Here is an 18,095-nt window from a genome sequence, read left to right on the forward strand (position 1 = left end):
GCAATCTACTTGTCTATAAATGTATGTGTATTTACATGTATTTATATACATATAGAATGTATATATATTGTCCTCCATGACTATCTCCATTTTTTTCACACATTAAAATCCAAGTGTTTTATGTAAATATAGGAAATGCATTTGAAAGTAAATAAATACAGAATGTCTTTATATGTCCCCCATGCCCAGGTATTCCAAGTACTTGATGAAAAGAAGCAGCTGTTTGCCATCAAATATGTGAATCTAGAAGAGGCAGATCAGCAAACTATAGAAAGCTATAAAAATGAGATTGCGTATTTAAATAAACTTCAGCAACATAGTGATAAGATCATTCGACTTTATGACTAGTGAGTAAATTTTTATACAGATCCATCATGTAACCCTATTGAATGAAATGAAATATAAATGTATTTGCTTTCTGAAATATCAATTCCTTTTTCTAACAATCTTGTTTTAGTGAAATTGCGGAGAAGAATATCTATATGGTGTTAGAGTGTGGAAATATTGATCTGAACAGCTGGCTTAAAAAGAAAAAGACAATTAACCCATGGGAGCGGAAGAGCTATTGGAAAAATATGTTGGAAGCTGTCCATACAATCCACCAACATGGTATCTTTTAAAAACACTTTTATTGTTGTCCAGCCTATTTTGTTCAGCATGGCTGCTCACAAGAGCAACTTAGGATATAAGCAGTTATTACAATCACAGAGACAACAGTAAAATAGTGAAATGCTAAAAGCATAACATGGCAATAGCAGACTATAAAACCAGGTTAATTAAAATTATATGAATCTTGAGGGAATTCAATGTTCTTTGCTGAAAAATGATAAGCATTGAGCCCAAGTGAGCCTCTTTGGCAGAGGTGTGGCAAAAGCTTTTCTTCTCTCTCTGCCTAAGTGTCATATTTGGAGAAAACACTGGAAGCAAGGGAAGTTCATACATATACATCCCTACACTAATCAGTATATTTTATACATTTAATGGACTCTTAATAATACTATTTGAAAAGTAAAATACAATCAGTGGTGTGGACAGTTCATGGCCTCTGATTATGCTTGTCTCTGGGTCTGATCTCCTTCACCTATTTTCACTTCAACACGTCTTTTTGAGCTAATTCTAGTACTTTGTTGCACCAGCCTCACATGTTTCTATTTCTCTCCATCTTCACAGTTATATCTGCATGCAGGAGTCCAGCTTTGCTTGCAAGAAAATTCAAATTTCTCTGTGATATTAAAAAATTGAATTAAATATCTCCTGGCCAATCTCAATAAGACATGCAAAGTATATTTTAATGTATGTTTTAAAATCTGTGTTTACATGTTGAAGGGATTCACTGCCATTGGTGTGAAGTCTGAAGCATGTTTGTCTCCTTGCCAGTGCAAGATGTGTAAAGTTTTCTTAGTGACAGATTTTTTTAAAACACCATATCCACAATTTTTCAACAGTTACATGGAATATTTCAAGTATAGCATTTAGTTACATTTTATAACAAAAATGGTGCCTTTTATTTCAGCTTTCATAAAATGAGATGCTGATAGTAGCTTATAACATTTATAAAACACAGAAACAATCTTTAAAACATATTTACAAGCTAAAAGCAGCAACAAAGGCAAAAACACAAAGAATTAAAACTAAGGGCCTGAACAGACAGGCCAAAATAAAGCTGCTTTGGGTCTCTTTGGAGGTGTGCTGTTTAAATGACACACACATCTTAAAGAGGCCAGAAGCTGCACCAAAGCTGTGCTCCAGTTCTTAGGACTAAGTGCATGGCTTTGGGGTGGCTTCTGGCCTCTTAGGATGCATGCATCATTTAAACTGTATACCTCCAAAGTGACCTGAAGTAGCTTTATTTTGGCCTGTCTGTTTGGGCCCAAAGTTAGTAAATAAAATTAAACAACAAGAGAGGCAAATGCTTTTATTAAAGAAAAGTATCCAGTTGCCACAGAACATAAAAAGGAAGAGGACTTTGCCTCACGTTTCCCTTAGTCATGCCTCTGAAGGCAACAGCTCACATAAGAAGGACGTTACTGCCAACCTTAAGGGTGAGCAAGTAGGAGGAAACAGGACCTCAGGTAGCCATTTAATGTCTAGCACTTTGAATTACTCTCAGAAGTGAAGTGAATTTCAGAAATGAAATGGCAACTAATGCAACAAACAATTACAGGATTTTGCTTCAGTTAGTGTTTCCAAATGACATTCAGGAATAGAGCTATTCCCCAATATAGTACCATATATACTCGACTATAAGTTGAGAAATGTATGCCCCAAAAGTGACCCCAAAAAACCTGGGTCAAGGTATACACAGGGCAATATGGTAATAAGGCTTGCTTCTCGTGCATCTTCCGCAGCCTGGCTGTCATCCAGATGTCCTCTGAAGGGAGAGACGGGCGAGGAAGGGCTTGGGTGGGAAACGTTTGCTTCCCCTTCTTCCTCAGCCTGGCTGTCCTCCAGATGTCCTCTGAAGGGAGAACTGGGCTGAGGAAGGGCTTGAGAGGGAAATGTTTGCTTCCCCTCTGTCCTCAGCCTGGATGTCCTCTGGATGTCCTCCGAAGGGACAACAACACTGCAGAGGGGGAGGAAGGGATACACTTGACTAATCCTTGGGTCATATCAGCATCCCTAATTTTGTCCCCAAAACCTGTCCTCCACTTACACACGACGTTGACTTATAGTTGAGTATATATGGCATGTTGCAGTTATCCCCCTGTGATGTAACTGGAGTCAAATGACCCTATATAGAATTGCTGAAACTGGAAAACCAGGAGAAGGTAGACAAGAGTAAACCAGAGCTGGAAGATAGTCCCAACTTGATTCTGAAGTTACTGCAAATTTTAATTTCCAGGTATTGTTCATAGTGATCTCAAACCAGCAAACTTCCTGTTGGTAGATGGAATGCTAAAATTAATAGACTTCGGTATTGCCAACCAAATGCAGCCGGATGTGACTAGTATTGTTAAAGATTCACAGGTGAGTCTATTGCGGAATGTGTTAATTCAGCATCAGTACAATAATACAGTTGTCTTAAGTGAGTTTGCACCAGTATTTTTTTAATGCAAGAGTGGCGGCAGAGCTTGTGGATATCAAGAGGAGCCTGGAGAATTTTGCTTGTTTGGGACATTTGTTTTATAGAAGGCTTGTTTTACTGTATGGTGATCAATTTTCCACTAATTCATCCCCAACACACATCTTATGCTGTAAAGTTGTACAGCCTATGCATTTATTATAAATGGACTATTGATTTTTTGATCTGAAACTTTTTAAACTTACTTATTATATATTTAGTTTATTCATTTATTTCCTAACTCTCTCTTTTTGCTGTTCACAAGTCTTGTTGTCCTTTCCCAGACTGATTTCTGTCTGTACTAAATATTTCTAATGAATTATCTGAAACTCTTATTGTTTACATTGTTGCAATCCATGTCTTTTAAAATGGGTTTGAGAGGACTGATAAAATTGTGTTTTTAAAAATGTTGTTTTTGTCAGTTAAATGTATTTAATCCTATGTTTAATGCTTTTAGGTTGGCACTGTAAATTATATGCCACCAGAGGCAATCAAAGACATGTCTTCCAGTGGAGAAAATGGCAAATCAAGGTCAAAGGTAAATAAATCTCACTATGATTGAAAAGAAAAGACTAGTATGGACTAAGGTAAAGGTGGTGTCATGAGGTGGGACAAGAGAAGCAACATCGAATATTGAAGCTTGGAGTATAAAGGCTTTTCCTTTATAAAGCAAAGATTTTTGATTCAGTAGATTATATCCAGTGCCAACAGAACTGTGAAAACATTTATGTAAAGGAAACCCCTCTCAGTCCTTCACATCCCTGTGCCCTCTCAGAATCATCTCATGGAGTCAGGTAAAGTGACATGGCAGGAAATAGCAGGGGACTGCAGTGAGAAAAGGGAACAGGAGAAGGCCAGCTTGCAGTGAAGAGGAGGAGATGGCAGTTTCATTGTCCATGCATTCTTTGCTTGAGACACATCCTGGTGAAAAGATGTAGAAAAAAATCTATAGAGTCCTAAATGACAGCATTATAATATTTAAAAACATTTAATGCAACCTCTTTCAACTTGATGCAAATTAAGAGTTTTTGATTAAAAAAAATAGCAATAGCAAATACATTTCTATACTGCTTATCAGTACACTTAGAACTCTCTAAGTGGTTTACAAACTGTAAGCCAATTAACCCCAACAAGCTGGGTACTCATTTTAGCGACCTACTGAAGGATGCAAGGCTGAGTCAGCCCTGGAGCCCTGGAACTGAACTCACAACCTTGTGGCTATAAGTAGGTGCAGTAAAGGCATTTAACCACTGCACCACCAGGTCTCCTTTTTTTAAAAAAAAATGTGGGTTTTGATAAATTAAGGGTTTTTGATAAATGCTGAAATATAGTGATATACATATTTTAAGCTGCATGCAGTCAACAAAGCACAAACTCTTCAAACACAACCTGACCATCATTCTTATTTTTATTATGCTATTGTATGGTTATGCTATATTTGAAAAGATGAAGCTGCCTGTTATCTGTCTTAAACTTTTAATCAATAGATCCAAAAATTATTGTTCAGCATTTTTGGTACTTTACAATATTTAAAGCTTTGTGAATACATTTTCTAAATATTTCTTGTAAAGCAGGCAGTATTATCATTCCCAAACTGTGGATGTAGCACTGAGGCAAACCAAACATTGCATTTATTATTTTGGAAAGCCAGTTAAGATAAAGTTGTATAATTTCTTCCTTTTTACATTTTATGTTGTGAGAGTTATTGCCCAGCATCAGCAGTCAATTCTCCAAAGAGGTTAATTGATAGATGAAAGAGCTCCAGAACATATTGGCCAGATTGCTACCAAGCACCTTTGTTGCTAGTTTGGATGTATATCATAACGAATATCCTATGATACAAGGCAATCTGCTTATTGTTTACTTGGTAATAGGTGACAAAGATAGGAGTTTATCGCACTGCCCTTTCCCATCCTTTCCTCCCGAGCTAGGAGTAAGATGAGAAGTTTTAAACACAGATTTCATTGCACACCTCCGTGCCCAGGCAGGAGGTATCCCGTAGCCAATCATGGCACCCTGTACCCAATCAAGACTTCTCCCTCACTTTTTGAAAGAATGTGATTTTCCCATTCTTTGCAAGGTGCTGGAGAAGGATGGGAAAGGTCAGTGCGATAAACTCCATACATCTGTAGTGACCTGGAAACATGCTGTTAAGGGTGCTTTCTATTCTAATTCAGATGCAGGTTTTACAGTTAGGAGGAACTTAATCCAGAATGATAGGAACTGAAGCAAAAGCTCTAGTGCAGGGTTACAGAATCTGTGCTGCTCCAGATGTTGCTGAGCTAAAATTCCCAATATTCCCAACTCTTGAGTGTGCTGCTGGAATAGATGGGAATTGATATAGCAACCTGTGAAAGTCCACAGGTTCTCTGATCTAGAGAAATTCTCTTCCCCACATTCAACCCATAAACCTAGGTATTATTCAAAGGATGTTCAATTGAGCATGGCCAATCCCACAGTTGTCTGTGGGGAAGGGCATGCAACCCAAGTTTAAACTCAAGAATGCCATGCACTGGATTAGGTTTGCAGGACAAGTTGCTTGAGTGGGGAAGCTAGTCAATCAGATTATCTTTGAGCAGATACTGTATCTAGAAATTTGAGTTACAAAATTGACCCCAAAAACCTGAGTCGTCTTATCCATGGGTCAATATAAGTACTGTACTTTAACTCTTATTTAAAAAGGAGCCATGCCCTGGTGAAAAGCAAGAGCATAATCAAACCTGGAAGCATTGACATCCCATCTATTTCTCATCCAGCTTTTAGGATGAGCACAAACAGTTGTGCCTGCTGGAATTTTGTAAGTTGTTTGGCATTGTTTTCCTTGCTTCATCCTTTAGATCATTTGTCACATGCCCCCTAAGTTTTACCCTTGATTTATCCATAGGTCATATCAGAATCCATAATTTTGGCCCCAAAACCTACCCTTGACTTATACATGAGGTCACCGTATAGTCAAGTATATATGGGTAGGTTCTTTTAGATGGCAAGTTTCCCACCTGACACATAAATTTAGTGAGACCTATTTAAAAGTCTGAATCTTTGATCTTATCTCTTCTTGTTCGATGTGCAATATAAGGATTACTAACTCATCCTCTCAGATCATCTTGGCACTCCTGAAAAAGTTTCACTTCACGTACTTCCTAATGTGTTGTACAAGGCTGTTTGTGATGATTATCCTGGTAGTTCTTACAAAAGTTCTAGCTGGCCTCATGCGATTCATGTATTTGAAGTTTTGAAACCCTACACTACATATTCATTATGGTCATGTTAGGAAGCCTGTGATTCAGAAATACTAAGAGCAGAAATACTGCTAAAGCTGATTCTGGCTAAGAGTGCTTAGGAGCTAAACCACTAGAATTACGCAAATTTAAATGTATAGATTCCTGTATGACCAGTTTGTGGTTCATTCAGTGCAAGGTATTGTGAAGGAGTTTTTAAACAGTGTCTTCCATTTCCTGTGCGATGCTTCATCAGTGCATGAAGATCCTAAACAGTTTTAATAAATCAATTGCTCTTCTTTGTAGTCTCTGTGAATCACACAAATGGGTTATCCTGTGAAGTACATCCTCAGAACCTTCTAGAGCTATTACATAAGCGTTTGTATGGTAGCCCCACCCACTCTCTGAGCAACCTACCAGCTTGCTTCCCAGCTAATCCATTAGTTCCTGTCTTCTCACTCATTAAGAAGAAACAGAAGAGGTTGTTGGTCCCTATATACCAAGGGTATATCATTGGTACCTCCTTCTCACTATATATGGAGCAAGTGTAACAGGTTGGCCTCTCCATACTGAGGGCTGGTCTCCAATACCATCCCTACTCTCCATACAGAGGTAATAGAGGAGGGGGTTATTCTACCCATACTGAGAGCCTGCACTTGGTACCATCTTCTTATTCCATACAGAGGAGAAGTAATAGATCGGTCTCCCTATACTGAAAGCTGATCATCAATACCATCTTTCCATACAGAGGAAATAGAGGAAGAGATTGGTCTATAATATCGAGAGACCAACGAAAGCCTATTGTTGGTGCGATCCTGTCATTGAGGTATGGAGGAGGCACAATATTTCAATCCTTCCATACTGAGGACCGATCACTGGTACTATCTTTCACTCTGTGCAGAGGGAAAAGTTTTCATCCTCTCCATAATGCAGGTCAATTGTCAGTACCATTTCTCATCCCATATAGACCCTACCAAATTCCAATAACTGCCAGCAGCTTTTTGCTTCACATAGAATGGTCCGATTGTTGGTATCATTCTTTCGCTTGATATGGAGCAAACATAACAGTTAGGTCCCAAACAGTTGGGTGATCAGAAGTTTATTTAGTGCTCTTGCACCTATAAATGGATTGAGTTATCAGAATGGTTTGAGTTTCAGAGGATTTCTCCAATGATGCTACAGTCATTCATGTATTCGACTTACTGGTGACCTTGTCTAGTTTCTGTCTCTCTCTTAAGTTAAGTGTCTCTTTGCAGTCATATCATGACACTTCCAGTGGCTTGGTGAACCTTCTGGTTTGTCAGATCTGTGGGACAGGGAGGTTTTTTTAGAGGCTGCAGGGGTTTGCACCCTCCTGCATTGGTGCACTTCTTTTAATGGTCCAAGAAACACTTAAAGCTAATATATGCTGAAAGCCGCTCAACAGGGTTACAATGGCGTGTGCGCTGCACGTCATGCACAAGCCCCATTGGTTTCAATAGGGCTCAAGCATACACGCTATTTGCCTTACGCGGAGAGGTCTGGAATGGATCCCCCGCATAAGGCAAGGGCGCAGTGTTGTTCCTTTTCCCTTCAGATTATGTACTTGGTAGATAGTCTTTCTGCTGGTGATCACCATTGCCAGCAGAGTTGTAAAGCTATACCCTTTGCAAAAGGATTAACTTTGCCATCCTTAGGCTAGGCATTTCCTTTTTACCCCCATAACTGCCTGCATGTTTGTAGGGTGCTAGGCTTTAGAATTGTTTCTTCCTTTACTTGTCTATGAAGTAGCAACTTGCTGTGTCTACATGGGCAACCAGGCAAGCCGTCTTCTGCCCAAGTGAGAAGTCATTCAATTAAAGTGATTGCAGCCTTGACTATATTCCTGAATGGGATTCCTCTGCATGACATCTGCTAAGCTGTCACATGGTCCAGACTGCCCACTTTCATATCTTGCTATGCTCTGGACTCAGAGTCACAGATGGAGGCTGCGTTTGGGAGGGTTGTGCTTTTATCCTGTGTGGCATGACACTCCCTCCTACTGTGGTTTGTAGCTTGCTAGTCTTCCATTTATGTGATTCACAGAGACCATGAAGAAGAAAGGCAGATTGCTTACCTGTAGTTCTTCAAATGGTCATCTATGAAATCACACAACCCCACCCAATCCTTCCTTCTCGTGCCCTGCCTCTCCTGGGATTTCACAAATAACCACTTGAAAAATGACAGTTACAGGGAAGCAACCTGTCCTTCATTGTTGCAAATGATATGCCTTAAAAGCAATGATCTTATGAAATGTTATTTACATTCTCATATTGTTGTATATTTCTCAGTGTGGCCTTACTTGTTGTTACAGATAATGTATTTAGCAACAGGTATAGTCACAAAAGGTTTAATTGATCTGGCTGCTTTCTTTATTGCCTAATTTATTTTCTCTTGCATCAGATGGATCACATTGATAACAGCAAGAACATTAAAATCATAGTATTAATTGTGTGGAGAAATATTTTCCTTGCCTTTTCTTTTCAGATCAGTCCAAAAAGTGATGTCTGGTCTTTAGGCTGCATTTTATATTGTATGACCTATGGAAGAACTCCATTTCAACACATAACAAATCAGATCACAAAACTTCATGCTATAATTGATCCTAATTATGAAATAGCATTTCCTGATATTACAGAAAAAGATCTCCAGGATGTATTAAAGGTAACTTTTGATATTCTGATGATATCATTTACAATTATTATTATTATTATTATTATTATTATTATTATTATTATTCTGTTTTTTCTTGAAAGAATCAAAGCAGGTTACAGGAATATCAAGATAAAATCACATACAATTTTAAATACAATTAACCCCCCCAAACCCCAATCCTCCCCCCAACATAAAATCATTAATCAATCCCTAAAAAGAAATTAAACAGGAAAAATTTAAAACATTCCAGGCCCAATAAAGTTAAAAAAAAGTTTCGGGAAGATTTGGGCTGCAATATATGTTAAAACTATGAAATAACTTCTAACTCCTTAATGCTTTTGGTATGGAAAAAACATGAGCAGAAGGAAGTTTGTGGGAAGGGATCTTTCCACCCACACTCCCCCAATTTGTGGGTAGCCTTCCAAAAAGGTTTCTCTGAGGAGAGTCAGGCTTCTGGCAGGGGCAGGAGCTGTCCAAAATCCTGCAAAGGGGACATAGAATCATAGAATCGTAGAGTTGGAAGAGACCACAAGGGCCATCCTGTCCAACCCCATGCCATTCAGGAAATCACAATCAAAGCATCCCCGACAGATGGCCATCCAGCCTCTGTTGAAAGACCTCCAAGGAAGGAGACTGCACTATACTCTGAGGGAGTGTGGTCCACTGTCAAAACAGCCTTTACTGTCAGGAAGTTCCTCCTAATGTTGAGGTGTAATTTCTTTTCCTGGAGCTTGCATCCATTGTTCCAGGTCCTGTTCTCTGGAGCAGCAGAAAACAAGCTAGCTCCCTCCTCAATATGATCTCCCTTAAAATATTTAAATAGGGCTATCATATCACCTCTTAACATTCTCTTCTCCAGATTAAACATCCCAAGCTCCCTAAGTCGTTCCTCATAGGACATGGTTTCCAGACCCTTCACCATTTTAGTCTTCCTGCTTTGGACATGCTCCAGTTTCTCAATGTCCTTTTTGAATTGTGGTGCCCAGAACTGGACACAATATTTCAGGTGGGGCCTGACCAAAGCAGAATACAGTGGCACTATTACTTCCCTTGATCTAGACACTATACTTTTATTGATGCAGCCTAAAATTGCATTGGCCTTTTTAGCTGCCACATCACACTGTTCACTCATGTTCAACTTGTGGTCTACTTGAACTCCTAGATCCATTTCACAGATAGTTTCATTCAGCCAGGTGTCCCCCATCTTGTATCTGTGCATTTCATTTTTCCGCCCTAGGTGCATTACCTTACATTTCTCCGTGTTGAATTTCATTTTGTTAGCTTCAGCCCAGCTTTCTAGTCTATTCAGGTCATTTTGAACTTTGATCCTGTCCTCTGGGGTATTTGCTACTCCTCCTAATTTGGTGTCATCTGAAAATTTGATAAGTATACCACCAATTTTGTCCTCCAAGTCATTGATAAAGATGTTGAATAGCACTGGACCCAGGAGAGACCCCTGTGGAACCCCACTGGTCACTTCTCTCCAGGATGAAAAGCAGCCATTGTTGAGCATCCTTTGGGTTCAGCCTGTCAACCAGTTACAAATCCATGTAACAGTTACCTTGTCTAGCCCACATTTTACAAGCTTGTTTGCAAGAATGTCATGGGAGACTTTGTCAAAGGCCTTATTGAAATCAAGATATACTATATCCACAGCATTCCCTTCATCTACAAAGCTGGTAATTTTATCAAAGAAAGAGATAAGATTTGTCTGGTATGACTTGTTTCTCTGAAACCCATGTTGACTTTTTGTGATTATGGAATTGCCTTCTAAATATTTACAGACTCTCTGTTTAATGATCTGCTCTAGAATCTTTCCTGGTATTGATGTCAGACTAACTGGACGATCATTATTGGGATCCTCTTTTTTTCCTTTTTTGAAGATGGGGACAACATTTTTCCTCCTCCAGTCTGCTGAGACTTCTCCTGTTCTCCAGGAGTTCTCAAAGATTATTGCCAAAGGCTCTGATATTATATTTGCCAGTTCTTTTAATACCCTTGGATGTAGTTCATCTGGCCCTGGAGACTTATATTCGTTTAGATTAACCAGATCTTCCTGTACTATCTCTTTACTTATTCTGTGCTGAAATTCCTCTATTCTGTCCTATGCCCCATTATCTCTCCCTGTCAAGCCCCCCCCCCCCCAAAAAAAACCCTGAAGTTTAATAGGTCTGTGCTCCATAAATTTTACTCATCATTTGATTTTCAAGAGTCAAGCTCATGTACCTCTACATGTATTGAGTTCCCTTCCACATATACATATTTCTTTATTTGATTTACATCTTGCATTTATTCTAAAATGGCACTTTAAGTCGCATTAAGTTTTAAAATATTGATGTCTTAAAAATGAAATCACAAACTATAAATTATGTGCTGATTACATTTGAAGGGTTGAGAAATCATATATTTCTTAATCATCCTCTTGGCTCTTCTCTGCTAGTTCCAATGTGAGATTCTGAAAAACAGATACACATACATCTTTTCCTAGTAGCTAATATATAGTGTTGAAGATCACACTCTAGTGTAGCTAATTTATATCATAAAAGTGAATTGTACTGAAGGGGTTAGCTGCAGATGGTCTTAGCTTAAGAGTCAAACCTGCATTTCAGCTACAAATTCTAACTGCCAGTGGCGGTTTACGTGGTTAAATAACTTAGATGAATATAGAAAATTACACTGGATTTTTTGGTCTTCACAATCAGGTTTTTCATATGCAGGGAAATGACATACGTGAAAGAGTTGTCATGTGAGTCTGTGTCTGCAGAGGGAGGAAAGTTGAAGGAATGATGGTGTAAAATTGAATAAAAGTAAAGTAGTCATTAACCATGCGTATACTAAAAATACATTTGTGTACAGTAGTTGACTAAAGCTGTAGTCAACTTCTGTACTGGTTAACATCTCTACTCCATTGTAATCTAAGCAAAGGCTGCTGAAAAAAATTGCAGCAGTTTGCTGTCTCACTTCGTTAGCACTTTGAGAACACTATACACATATACCTAGAGGGTATAAGGAAATGTTGGCCAAAGCAGGTGAAGCCCTAGCTCCTGGCCTTAAAAATCTCTTCTTTCTATCAGCAGCTGTGATGAAAGCTAAAGAGATCCCCCAGCTTCCCTCAAAAACACATTGCATTCATGTGTTTACAGAGCCTAATGTTAGCATAGGGAGGAGTCATTGCTGGGGAGGGAAGCACTACCAATGCTGACTACTACTCAAAAATTGCCCACTGTAATCAGATTTTAAAATTCTTTGTTGATGCCGAGGAGAAAGTCTGACAGTAACAGAAGGGAATGTACAGGATTGTGCACTGGGTGCATGAAGTCTTGTTAATTAGATTAGGATCTTATACCAGATATGGAGTGTCCTCTGCTCAATGATGTCGTTGGTGTCATTACATAGTTGTCCAGAGCCGGAGGCCACCTATTTCTCAGAATTGAATGACCTCTCTACCCATGCTGTACAGGAAAGTATATACAACAAGGCTGGGGGCTGCTTTCATCCTGAAGGTTGAATTAAATTAAATTGCAGAACAGTTCTCAGGGGCTGTATACCACTGGTGCACAAGGCCAAAATCAAAAGAGTCATTTCAAAACTAAAAGCATATTTTAGCCTAAAGCTTTTTACTGTCAGTAATTTTAAGGCTTAGTAGAGACATTTCAGCCTGCTACAAATTGGGAGAGGAGTGATTAACAAAAATTGTGTCTTAATGGAGGATGTCACCCCCTAGAAATCCCTGAGGTTCTGATTAGATCTCAGGGCCTGAGTTTCCCCAGCCTGGTGTACAAGAAGTAAGGAATTGCAATCTCCATAATTTCTTCCTTGTTTTTGGAAATGAGATGTCTTTTGAAACTTTAGTAGGAGGTCAGTTCTAATGCAATAGTAGTACTCACCTTACCATTCTTCTAATACCTTCCTCCCTAGTATGCCATTGCACCTTAGAACTTTGCCCTCCTTGGCACTAGCAGTGGTAACTACTCTGAATACATTGTCCTGGTTCAGGCAATCCTATCTCAGCATTTTACATTAAGATGTGCATGTGCCTTTTGCCTGTTTAACATAGATCATTAGCTGTTAAATTTTCTATGAACTACAGTTAAACTGAAAGTTTGAATCATAAATTTTTATTTTATTCAAACCAGGAAACCTGGCTTGCCATGTTCAGAACAATCCATGATCTATCATTAGAAGTTGGTCAAAGTCCTGGCTTGTGCCAGTGCTAAAAGCAATTGTTCTTAGTTCAAATGGCGATGAATTAGATTCATTTTTATGTGACTGCAGCTTACATGAGGGATTGCAAAGGTCTGTGGGCAGAAGATGCAAGACTAACTTGGTTTAATAGGTTGAGGTACAATCAGCCAAGCTAAGCCAAGTTACTTGAAATAACTGCAGTTTTAATTTACATAGTGTGTCAACTGAGTCCTGTCCTGTAGATGGTTATTGAATCCAGTCCATGTTAAAATTGCAAGCAAAGAGTTTTTGTTGTGTAAAATAGTTGTAATCATATGTAAAATTTGAAACTAAATTATGTGTAATTATAGCATAATTCCAAAAACTGAAAATTCGTTAGGTTTTATTTTCAGATTCATCCCAAATTACCTTTCTTTTCCCCTCAGTGTTGTTTGGTAAGGAATCCTAAACAAAGGATATCAGTTGCAGAATTGTTAGTTCATCCTTATGTGCATATCCAAGCTAATTCACAAACAGGTAATTTTTTTATTACATTAAGTGGATTTCACTTAATTTCAGAAATTCTTTTATATAAAAGTTATTTTTCTCTATTTATACTCTTGATTTTGACAGCTGAGCAGAAAAACACTCTCTGTACCTTTCAAGAATAATCAAATTTTAAATTCTTTTAGGGCATTCAGGTAAAAAAGGAACAACAGAGGAAATGAAACGTATCCTTGGTCATCTTGTTGGCTTGAACTCTCCAAATTCCATTTCTAGGGCTGCTAGAGTAAGTAATATTTTAAGCAGTAGCATTGCTTCTCATAACCTGATGTCTGTGAACCCTTAGCACTAGGGAATATAGAACTGATGCCTTTTTTTTCTGTCTAGTTTGGACAAGAGAACTGTGTGGCCACTGGGTATTGCAAATATATAATGAGGAATGGTATTATGGATTGCGTAGTTGTGAAGGGTGTAAGGAATACTGACTGGATCAAGAAATGCATTTTTGCTAAAGTGACGGGTCTTAGAAGGAAGGGAGGTTAGTGGTGTGATATATGCATAGTGAATGCCAAAGAAATTTGCATGGTATAGGAGGGGAAAGATACCTGCTCAGAAAGCCTTCAAAAATAAGGAAACAAATCAAATGAAATTTACACCATCATAAAATAAAAAATACTCCACTTTGCCCACTACAGAAACATAATCCACTAAACCTGCAGAACCTTATACAGTACCCGCTTAAACAAGAATAAGTTATGAAGTTGAAGGCTTTCATGGCCAGCATCCATAGTTTTTTGTGGGTTTTTCGGGATTTGTGGCCATGTTCTAGAAGAGTTTCTTCCTGACGTTTTGTCAGCATCTGTGGCTGGCAACTTCAGAGAGTAAAGATTAAGTTGTTTTGGGTATTTATTAGTGGTTTAAATACTATCGAGTTGGCAAAGTACATTTATTTCTTTGTAGAAGATGTTAAGTGTTACTTCAGAAAATCTATCCTTTCATTCTCCAAAAATATTTTGCAGCTCTCATTCTTCAGTTAGGTTAGCTGCTTCCAAGGAGTTTAAAAAAGAAGGGGACATATGAAACTGTTTCATAATTTCAGTCTAGTTTCAGGGGGGGAAAGAACATACTTAATACATTCTTTTTGAGTCAACAATATATGAATATGAACAGTATGCTGAAACCCACATTGTCATCTACTCATAGGAACTGCTGGTGTTCGTCCAACTGCTAGTCCCAAATAGAGTTGCCGTTGAATCAGTGGGGTTTATATAAGTGTTGAGACAGCTATTGATAAATGGGTTGGGACTAGCAATGGGATTTATGTGCCACATTTTCTGCCAGAATCTGACCTTAAGAGAGCTTGTTCAAATAAAAAGCCACAGGTACAGTTCTTGAGATTAAGCAAAGATAAAGTGTGCTAAAATTAAGGAAGAATGCCTGTTGAAAAGCAGCGGGATCTTTGCATTTTGTCATGTGCAGTAGTAGTTTGGGGAACAGTATTCATTATTGGCAGTTCACAGTAGGTACACAAACCTTTGTACGGATTTAAATTGTGAGCATAGATATACAGCTAAAACAGTCTTAGTTCTTGCCTGCATGAAGAACCCCCCAAATCAAGAGAACTACCATATATACTTGTGTGTAAGGTGAAAATGTTGTCCAAAAATTGACCCAAAAACCCTAGGTCAACTTATACACAGGTCAGTACAGTAATGCTCTCTTCTCCAAACCAGTTGTCTCCTGAAAGGACAGCTGGGCTGTGGAGGAGGAGGCAGGGTAGCCCCCCCCCCCCCCCCCGCCTCATCCGTAGCCTGGCTGTCCCTCGAGAGACAACCAGACTGGGGCAGAGGATAGAGGACAAGCCCTTGTCCCCCAAGCCTTATGCCCAGTCTGTCAGTCTGTATGTCTGAGCACAGCCAGGGTTGGGAGGAAGAGGGAGGGCAAGGCCTCGCCCTGCAAGTCTCATCCCTAGCCCAGATGCCCCATGGAGGACAGCCAAGGTGGGGAGGAGGAGAGAAGACAAGCCCTCATCCCCAAGCCTCATCCCCAGCCTGTCTTCCGAGGGGACAGCTGGGCTGCAGAGGGGCGAAAGGGTGGATACTCAACTCTCTAGCTTCCTTCCCACCTCAGCTGTCTCCTGAGGGGGACATCTAGGCTGCATTGGTAGAAGAAGGTTTCTAAGACCCTATCAAAATCCCTATTTTTTTCCCCAAAACCTGCCCCTGATTTATGCGTGAGGTCAACTTATGGTTGAGTATATACGGTATCTTAAATTCAGAGGGTTTTAAATACAGAGTTTTTTGTCACACTTTGGGCTTGCCTATGTAAAACAACAACAATAATTTTTGTCTTTCAGTTACTGTAGATTGAGTTTAATCTTCACCACTGAAGGCGTAATGGCAAGAGCAGGAAATAGACCAGAGAAAATGATATCTGTTAGGGAAAGAGGGGCATAGTGAACGTGGGGTTTAGATGTTTGTACTGGGGCTCTGTTTCATCTACAGATGAAAATAAGTGGGTTAAGTCAAAGGTCCCAATATTGAAAAGTTTTGAAAAGTGGTTTGAAAGAGATTACATCTGATTGATTTTTTTTTTTAATTTCAGACTTTATATGAGCAGTGCAGCAATGGTGAAGGCTTGGATGTCTCTGCTTTTGCAAATTCTGATAATCAGAAAACATGGAGTGCAAAGTGATATGTAAACTTCAGTTTAAAATGTATTAATTAAAATATGGAGTACTGTTCTAGGCAAATGTTGCCTTTATTTAGCAAAGGTGTCTTGCCTTTTAAAGTAAAGATTTGCCTCAACATTTCTTTACCAGTATTGGTATCTCAGTCACATGGCAATCAGGCTGGTTCCCTGCTATAATGTTTGGACATGAAAATATTCATAAATTCTTGAAAGATGAAGATGTGGAAGATCTTTTGTTGCAATCTAAAAATAGTGCAAAATCAATTTGACTTTTTTCCTAACCCACACTCTAATTGAGAGCTGTGTTTATCTTTAAGACTCAATGTATTATTTTCTTTTTCCATCAGGTATAGTCAGCATATTGTTTTTCAGATACTGTTGTTGGGGGAAACTTGGTAAGACAGTAGTATAATTTAGTCACCTTTAGTTCATATTTTATTCTGTACATACTGCCATGGAAAAATTTGACTTTCAAATGACACCAGGTATGCTTATAAGCAAGAAAAAAGTATCCTGTAAATAAAATAAAATGGTTTACACTGTGTTAACATTCTCATGGTGTTTTTTTTTAATTTAAAAAAAATAAGAGAAATATCCTTAATATTAAGTAGCTGTTTGGTTTGGAAAAGTAAAATAACAATCCTGTTCTTAAAACATGCCTTTAAATATTTCTTGTTCTTTACAATGGATCTTGTTTCCTGTCTATAAGCACAATTATGGTAACTTGACAAAGACCTTGTGGCATCTTAAGCATGTTTGGCTAAAAAATTCACCTCACATGTTAACACCAGTTCTTATTGCAGTTTGCCTATTGAATAGGTCACATATCTTGACCAAGGCAACTAAGAAGTAATAAAGAGCACTGTAATTTCCTCCAAAAAACAATCCAGACTGTATTTACAAGACCACGTGGAGCACCTGCCTCAAATAGTACAGGCATAGATGCATTGAGTACAGGCATGGTAGGGACCAAGGACATACTATTCTCCCTACAAGATGTCTGGGTTGTGGACTGATTCAAATACTTCTTTTTGAACATGAGCTAAACCTTTCCTCACTGTTTTTCAAGTTTGGGTGTTCTTCCCTGGGATCCCTCTCCCAGATAAAATGATTCATAAGAGGAGCAATCTAGCTCAATTCCCTGGAAGGGCTCTTCCAAACCTGCAGAACCTGAAATAATAGTCTAGATTAATATCAGCAGTTGGACAAGCAATATAATAGCTTTCACTGGGTTACCAGATTTTCCCCTTTGGGCTACAATTAGATAACATATAAATGGAACAAGACACAGTATTCCTACAGAACTGTCCACTTGCCTTGGGCCACCACTGGAGTGGAGTAATGGAGTCCTAGGTCTGTTAGCATTCAGATTGTGCTAGGATGGCTTCAGGTCTTGATGAAGAGCCAAGAGTCCTAAAATTGATGTCTATGGCCAGAAAAATATGTACAGTGGGGAAACTATTAGGATATGCTTGGATTCTCCTAGATCTTGGAAGGTTGAATAGTATATAACTTGTTGAAAAGCCCTCAAAGTTTCTTGCTAATTTGTTTAAATTTGTTACTATGCTAATTTGTAGTACTGCAGAGCAATTTTAGTGGCTCATTGTGGTATTCTTTTTTACCCTTTTTGTTACTTTGGATTAATGAGATGATCAACTAAAACTCCCAATGCCTTTAAAATGCTCTCAAATAACCTTTAAAGACAGTTTTACAAGTAATTAGAAGCCTAATTAACTACAACAAAAGAATCATGTCATTTCTACTCCCTACATTTCTTTTGAACT

At 38.6% G+C, this 18,095-nt stretch overlaps 1 protein-coding gene across 1 annotated transcript in view; it reads left to right on the forward strand.

Annotated features, from left to right (window-relative positions):
* The window catches only part of LOC121917488 (dual specificity protein kinase TTK-like), a 57,362-nt gene extending 40,498 nt beyond the window's left edge, over positions 1 to 16,864 (forward strand). The window contains exons 15-22 of the mRNA XM_042443498.1: positions 190 to 347; positions 458 to 609; positions 2,843 to 2,967; positions 3,519 to 3,599; positions 8,785 to 8,961; positions 13,563 to 13,653; positions 13,809 to 13,906; positions 16,225 to 16,864. Coding sequence (XP_042299432.1) covers positions 190 to 347; positions 458 to 609; positions 2,843 to 2,967; positions 3,519 to 3,599; positions 8,785 to 8,961; positions 13,563 to 13,653; positions 13,809 to 13,906; positions 16,225 to 16,314 — 972 coding nt within the window. The 3' untranslated portion in view covers positions 16,315 to 16,864. The remainder of the gene's footprint in view (positions 1 to 189; positions 348 to 457; positions 610 to 2,842; positions 2,968 to 3,518; positions 3,600 to 8,784; positions 8,962 to 13,562; positions 13,654 to 13,808; positions 13,907 to 16,224) is intronic.
* The last annotated feature ends 1,231 nt before the right edge of the window (positions 16,865 to 18,095 follow it).

This window comes from Sceloporus undulatus, unplaced genomic scaffold (genome assembly GCF_019175285.1).
Source record: "Sceloporus undulatus isolate JIND9_A2432 ecotype Alabama unplaced genomic scaffold, SceUnd_v1.1 scaffold_20, whole genome shotgun sequence".
Classification (NCBI taxonomy): domain Eukaryota; kingdom Metazoa; phylum Chordata; class Lepidosauria; order Squamata; family Phrynosomatidae; genus Sceloporus; species Sceloporus undulatus.